Source organism: Macrobrachium rosenbergii, chromosome 41 (genome assembly GCF_040412425.1).
Source record: "Macrobrachium rosenbergii isolate ZJJX-2024 chromosome 41, ASM4041242v1, whole genome shotgun sequence".
Lineage (NCBI taxonomy): Eukaryota > Metazoa > Arthropoda > Malacostraca > Decapoda > Palaemonidae > Macrobrachium > Macrobrachium rosenbergii.
In genome coordinates, this window is record NC_089781.1 from 78,013,306 (window position 1) to 78,021,372 (window position 8,067).

At 34.3% G+C, this 8,067-nt stretch overlaps 1 protein-coding gene across 1 annotated transcript in view; it reads left to right on the top strand.

Moving 5' to 3' along the window:
• Nucleotides 1-7,654, top strand: part of LOC136826507 (uncharacterized) — a 169,731-nt gene extending 162,077 nt beyond the window's left edge. Inside the window, exons 3-6 of the mRNA XM_067083695.1 lie at nucleotides 67-202; nucleotides 5,456-5,589; nucleotides 6,256-6,487; nucleotides 6,875-7,654. Of these exons, the coding sequence (XP_066939796.1) occupies nucleotides 67-202; nucleotides 5,456-5,589; nucleotides 6,256-6,487; nucleotides 6,875-6,957 (585 nt within the window). The 3' untranslated portion in view covers nucleotides 6,958-7,654. The remainder of the gene's footprint in view (nucleotides 1-66; nucleotides 203-5,455; nucleotides 5,590-6,255; nucleotides 6,488-6,874) is intronic.
• Nucleotides 7,655-8,067: the final 413 nt, after the last annotated feature.

Here is an 8,067-nt window from a genome sequence, read left to right on the forward strand (position 1 = left end):
TATATATATATATATATATATATATATATATATATACATATACTGTATCTCCTACATATTTCAAAGACTGAGAAATCCTGGGGTGGCAGCGTCAGAATAGCCAACGTGACCCTAGGAGCAGCAGGTCCCTTCCACTGTGAGGTCTCGGCAGACGGTCCAACCTTCCACACGGCATCCGATCATGCCATGTTAAACGTCATAGGTAAGAAAGATTCTATCCTTTAAAATTCTGTTTGGATATTTTCCTTTTGCTGTATAAGATTTTCCGGAATGTTGATCATTTTGCACTCTTACTAGTTTAAAGTGGAAGTTATGTAACTGATTAGGATAATTCTTGTCCTTTCGTTCACTAACATCCATTGAGATTTGATTTTCTCACGTTGTTTCGAGCTATGGTGTAGAATGAGACTGTATAATAACAATGATATTTTCATTATTCATCTTGCGGTAATCTAAGTTTCTTTGCAGCCTAATAGCTTATTAGTATATTTTTCAGTGTTGTTTTACATTATGTTACCCTATTTTTAATAACAACGATGAAACAATAAAATGAGATGTGTTTACACACTGTCAATTTTCGGGACGCAAATCTGAAAACATTATGAAACAGAAACATTGCGTTATTGACAAGAATGTTTACACTTCAAATGGCAATATCTGAGATTTGTGGTTCGGTAAACAGTGCCCTTTTTATACTGATGAATTGGCAATAAAGATGACACACTTTCTAGGAGGAAAGACGTTATTATTCGAAATTGTTTGAACCATAGTCATTGCTTATAATAATTTTCCTTGAACAAAGTAATAAGGTTTAGAAAGTTTCTGAGCACGGATATTATCATTGGAGTACTTTAAACTACTGCAATACACATGGTATAATTAACTGTTTTCAGGATTTATGTGGCCATTTTTCGTCTCTTTCCCATCAACTTCATCGTTTTTAGTTGAACGAAATATGGAAATTTAGTTGCCTTCCCTTTGATCTTCATGAAAATAGAAATTCGACCAGGTGGCTAACATACACAAGCGAGATCAAATCATTCTTCAATTATTTTTCCTTGACGCTCTAGAAATTGGTAAAACATAGTTGGTATTAATGATTCATTGTCGTCTGTAATTTACTGTAAAACTTTTGAAATGTAATCGTGCAAAGGAATAAAAGATTGACCGGATATCTGGAAAATAAATCTCAGTTAACTTTAAAACAATCTTGAAAAGGGAGAAATGATTGACAGGATATCTGAAAAATGAGTATCAGTTAGCTTAAAAAAAATAGTTGAAAAAAAACCGGTAGTGGCAATGATGTTAAGGTCAAATATTTTTGTTCTTAAATAGGGTTTAACATTTAAATTGCTATTCAAATATACGAACAGGTCGGGACAATGGTGAGGTTTAACAAATGAAAAACAGAAGTATCATACAAGTAACGGGTAAATAAACAAATAGATAGATTTTCAGAAGCAGATAAATCAGTGCATATCAACTAGACAGACTCATAAACAACAAAATAAGCTAGGAAAAGTGTGATTTTACACAGGCTTTCATGTTTAGTTCTCAGTAGAAATATATCATCCTTTTTTGCATTACTGAAAAAGTCCATATAAGTATTTTCTGTAATAGCCAAGTGATATATCATAATTAATATATACAAAAATAGATACCAAAAAAAAAAGTCTTTCGTCAATTTCTCTTTACGTCAATGGAAAGAAAATCGTGATTTTCAGCCAACCTGATACGTAAAGTGTTCAGGGAACCATTCATGTCAGTTGCAATGAGATGAAGACTATGATAAACCATTACGGGGAAATCCCGATTGCTAATGATGGAATGAGCATCAGTGTCGTACGTGGGTGCTGTGGCGTGTCTGTCTCTGTGGCAATTTCTTCGATTTGTATAAACGGCTTCTGTTTATTCGCCTGAATGGGTTTCGAATCAAGGTGTCTTGAGACGGTTTGCCAACATAATTCTTTAGGATTTCAGTATTTCAATTTATTTCTAGAGATGCATCACACTGTACGAGTTCAAGTGGTGAACAGGGAACGTAACTTATGAAGAGGCAAACAAACGTATTGATTTGATTTGATTTTGCTTTATGATAATGTGGCCTTGAAGCCCAACACAGAGCAACTTTAGCGATTCAGCGCTTAAGAGAAGTGAAAAAAGGAGGTTGGAGAGGTTAGACAGCAAGATAGAAGGAAGGAAGGAAGGAAGTGAGAATGGAGGCAAAGTCAAAGCTTGAAAGATGGGTTCAGCTAGGGGCCGAAGGAACACTGCCAACAGCCATTTTTATAATGCCTTCAGTGCACCATGTGTGGTGCACCGACGACACTGACACTTACGAGATAAAAAAAAAAAAAGGTTTAGATTGATTATTGTTATTTATATATGACTTTCGGATATATATATTATATCTTTACTATATGATTATTATATTCATAGGATATATATATATATATATATATATACATATATATATATATATATATATATATATATATATATATATATATATATATATATATATATATATATATATATATATATATATATATATATATATATATATATATATATATATATATATATATATATATATATATATATATATATATATATATATATATATATATATATATATATATATATATATAATTACAATACACAATACCCAAATCACTTTTGCTAGATACACATCATATGCATATCTCCACTTCTCGGTTTTCTCATGAAGATTAGGAAGTCATTATCGTATTATCGTTATATATAAAATTAATCCCAAAGAAAATATTACCCCTTTCATTCTATACTGAAATGAACATGGAAACTGAGAATGAAAAAAGCCATGGAAAAACTGCTTTGAATTATTCGCTCTTGCCAAAACACTCGGATGTCCCACATCACCTTTATTTGCCCCAAATGCCACCACCATTAAGTAATAAAGATCAATTCGAGGCATCTTTGTCTTTTTTGGGCGGGATGCTCAGAATTCCCTCCGGTTTTACGCAGGAATTTTCGGGGGCCTGTGTTTGGACGCGGGGATGGACCGGGGTGGTGAAGTTTTAAAGTTGGGGTTGTTGAGGTTGAAAGGGGAGGAGGTCGGGGAGAGTTTTGGGCCCTGGGATCGAAGGGGGGGAATTTCCACTTAATTACTCACAGACTTAGTTTGTTCCCTCTGTCGCCGCATTCTGCTTTTATCAATGTTTTCTGTTTTTCCTCAATATTAATTTCCTTTTAGATTGTCAGGTTTTCTTTATTGTTTTCATCAGTTTATCACATTAATTTTATCCTTCCATATTTCTGTATAGACTTCTCTGCTGCATTCTATTTATCATCCACCTGAGGATAACAGTCATACATCATTACTTGATGTATGTGTAATGGCCGGGTTAGAATTTTGGTTTATAAATCACTAATGTCTGTAATTCTAGTTACCGTTAGAAAGGATAATTAAGCAAAAATATCTATAATTATCTACACTCACACACACAGTATATATATATATATATATATATATATATATATATATATATATATATATATATATATATATATATATATACATATACAATATATATATTAACTTTATCACATACTAAGGAACTGTCCTGGATGGTATCTAATGGAGAATTTATTCAGAAAAAGGACCAATTCTTGACAAACTGAGTCCACATTATCAATGGAGTACAGTCCAAGAAAGTTGTAGCTTTCTTGGACAAACAGTCCACATTATCAAGTATCCAGTTTGAACAGTCCAAGAAAGCTTGTAACTTTTTCTGAATAAATACTCCATTAGATACCATCCAGTTTGAATGAGGTATTTAGTAATTTTATATATATATATATATATATATATATATATATATATATATATATATATATATATATATATATATATATATATATATATACAGGGTGTTTCTGAAATCAGAGGCCCCCTTTCGACAGCATAAACTAAAATTGATATGGACAAAAACAAAAGTAACTCAGAACAGTTATATATTTAAGTTTCTCTCTGAGTATTTAATATTTTGTGTGGCCTCCATCTGCCTGTACCACAGCCTGCATTCTTGAGGGGTAAGATTTCAGCAAATTGCAAAAAAGCTGAGACTCAAACTCCATTTCCCTGAGCACTTTGGTCACCTCTCTTCGCAGGTCGTCGAGGCTTGGTATACCATCGTAGTTCACTGAGCACGCTTCAACATGATCCTTTAAGATACTACCAGTGTTTTCACACACATTAAGGTCAGGGGAGCTACCTGGAAATTCACTTGACGAGATGAAATCGATACCATTGTTTCGAAGCAGCTCCTGTGTCTGAAGAGCCTTGAAACATGATGCCTTATCATGCAAAAATGTGACTTCTTCAACAGATAACAAATTTTCAGGATCTTTGAGGAAAGGAAATACTCCACCAGTAAGCACAGTTTCTCTGAAGTATTCACCACTCCATGACTGTCCTTTTTCTTTGATGATCCACAATAACCGTTTGGCTGTGAAACAGGTAAAAATTCCCAAACATTCAGGAAATTTCACAACTTGGTGAGAGCGCACGGTAATCGCTGATATCATCCAACTTTGCACCCAAAATGATGTCATATTTATGATTTGGCTTCCTGACTGTGTAACTGAAGAATTCATCTGATGCGGCAACATGGAGAAAGTCAGCTTCATCCCAATCTTTAAGAAATGAACCACAAAACCATGCACGGTCTTCTCTCTGTTGCTGAGTTATGTTGGGCTTGCTGATAACAAGAAATGGCTTGATACCAGATTTTTTCAACTCACGATATACAGCACTATAACTTCTCTTCTCTCCTCTTCTTGTTTCTAGTTCAAGCGCCAATTTATGTAAAGACTTTCTTGGTCTACCCACTGCCTCAGCTATGATGTCTTTTGACTCCTGAGAAAGGGCTTCAGGCCTTCCAAGATTCTCACTCTTTTCACGATGACAGTCATATGGATTTTTGTTACATTTTCTTTTAACAAACGATTCATCTCTTTTAATGCATTTAGCTATCCAGGAACATGAAATGAAGGATGCACCAGCATCCCTGGCCTCTCTGAAGGTTATAGCCCAGATTCGGTCAATCCATCTGATTTTCTCCGAGTCATTAACCATGGCTGTATCTAACACCGTCACTCAGTCTAAAAATACAAGAAATGTAAAATGAAAAATAGCCTAATAGAAACTTAAAATAATGTACTTGGAGATAGGCTATAGCAGAAAACTTCATAGCTCCATTTGTTCTGTGGAGGGGTCCTCTAATTTCAAACACAGTATATATATATATATATATATATATATATATATATATATATATATATATATATATATATATATATATATATATATATATATATATATATGTGTGTGTGTGTGTGTGTGTGTTTGTGTGTGTGTGTGTATGCATATGTAATTCCCAGTTTCTCTAATTCATTTCATGGTAACCCCTAGATTTACCGGACGGAAGCCCAACTATACGCGGTGTCCGTGCTCAGTACATGCCAGGAGACTGGGTCGACATTACCTGCATTTCCAGGAGATCCAAACCTCCCCCTCGGCTATCCTTTACCATTAACGATAAGGCTGTAAGTATTAAATCATTAAGCTTTGTTTATTTTGCCATTAACTGGTAAATTTAACTGCATTATTACCCATGCCTACCTTCGTTTCAGTGAAGCTTTTTCTTAATTAGTCTTTAGTTACTGAGTCTGAAAAAAATGTTTACTTGACCAAAGTTTATTTTCATGAAAATTTATCTTAACTTGTCTTTAGTTACTCATTTCGAATTCCCTTTTTAGTCTGGTGTCTGAAAAAATTTTAAATGTTATTTGCTGGATGTAATTTTTCTTCAACACTCATGGCAATAAGAATAGAAAACACTTCGTTTCCATAAGACAAGACATCCGTGTCCTCAAGGATACATAACTGAGAAAATATGACATTTATAAAGTGTAAATGTAATTTTTTGCAATATCATCCATATATCCGTTTCGAACGTACTCAAAATAATCTTAAAAAAAGGAAATTAAGTTGCCTGTTTATAGCCATTCTAAATAAACCAATCAAAATTCATCTTTAGCCGTAGGTCATTGCATGAAAATAACAAGTCAATAAATAAGCTAATACAAAAGCAAAAACATTAAAAGAAAATTAAAATTACAGTTTTTCCTCAGGTGATATGATATCAATGAAAAAGGTCAAAAGAACAGCAGACATGAACAGAAAATAAAAAAATAACAATTACCCCTCAGGTGATAGCCAGCTGGATTGAGCCGCAAATCAACCAACTAGACAGCGACGGCCTAACGACGTCTTCTCTCCAGATGCGCTTCTCTCTCTCCCCTCGACTTCTCCAGCGCGAGGGATACGCCAGGGTCCGTTGCAAGGCCCAGATTGGCAGAATTTACGAAGACTCAGTCGAGGATATACTAAGTACAACGCCCCCTTTCCAGGCGTCGGTACTCGACGGCGGTCGAGCGTCAGGTTAGTGTTCTCAAATGGTGTCTCTTCTTCTTCTTCTTCTTCTTCTTCTTCTTCTTCTTCTTTTAAGACTTTAAGGATAAAAAATAGCCATCAACTTTAAGCCACTTAACTGGGAAATGAATACCGATCTCATGAACTTGTGAAAAGAAAGAAAATTTCAAAATCTATAAGTGCAGATCTAAAGAAATAAATCGAAGCATTCCCGAAAGAAAGAAATATTTATACTGGAACTCTGAAAACATTATCACATTTCCAAAAATTTTAATTCTTATCCTCTCAGTAGTTTTGTGCCCTGTCATCTTTACCGAAATACATAATCTAATACGGTGTCTTTCAGTGATGATAAACAAGGTCAAATTTCATCGTTTTTTCCCTCTATCCTTTCAGGCTGCAGTCCTAGGGGATGCCAGTTCTGCAGGTTGCTACTGTGCTTCCTGGTCGTCTCGCCCTTGGGTCCTTATTTACTCTAAAGCTTTAGTAATACCAAAGCGAAGGAAAATCAGCTGTTTGAGCTCCACACACTTTAGACAACCTCAGTCACAACTACAACATGCCATGCTTGGAAAACTCGTGTATCAGAGAGGGGGACCGAACTGGAAAGCCTTAGAGTGTGCCCACTCTACTGTAAAACATGTCATAAACACACGTCGGCAACTTCTTGCATATATATATCACAAACAGATTGGAAACAAGTCAACAACCATAAGTGGAGAATGAATCTTTGGCAAATGCTGGATAATCGTATGAATCACAGGTCTGGACTACCAGCAACTCGTTGACTTGTATCCAACCTGTTAGTGACGTGTGTGCGATATGTTACCGTCGCGTATTCATGGCATGTTTTACAGCAGTGTGGACGCGCCCTTTAAGAAACTAGGTCGTTATTTATCGACACTACTCGATGGATACTGTGGTCTTTGGAAAGATTCTGAGACAGATCAGACATGACAATAATTGCAAGTTATCTGAAGTGAAGGTTTTTGATAATCTTATTGATAGTGATCCTATATCCTGACAGAAAGGCTTCCGTGACCCTATCGCTAAACCTAACTTCGATAAACAACAATAAAATTTTATAGGTAAACAATGCATATAGAAACATTTGATCTGATTCTATTTATGAAAGATAATAAGAGATTATGCTCCTATAGTGATCGCTAAGGTAGAAGAACATCCTTTCCAAATGAATATACCATCATATATATATATATATATATATATATATATATATATATATATATATATATATATATATATATATATATATATATATATATATATATATATATATATATATATATATATATATATATATATATATATATATATATATATATACTGTGTATATATATGTGTGTGTGTGTGTGTGTGTATGTGTGAGTCTGAGTGTGTGTGTGTTTGTGTTGTAGGCAATTGCCTTTGTGGCACTGACTTCTGAATACTTATCCAGAAGTATGGAAAAAGAAGTAAGGAAATATGAAAAAGTGTGCATCAAAGAAGTCAACGCCACAAAGGCGATTCCTACAACAAAAAATTGTGGAAGAGAGAAACTCTGCCAGAAAAACACACACACATATGTA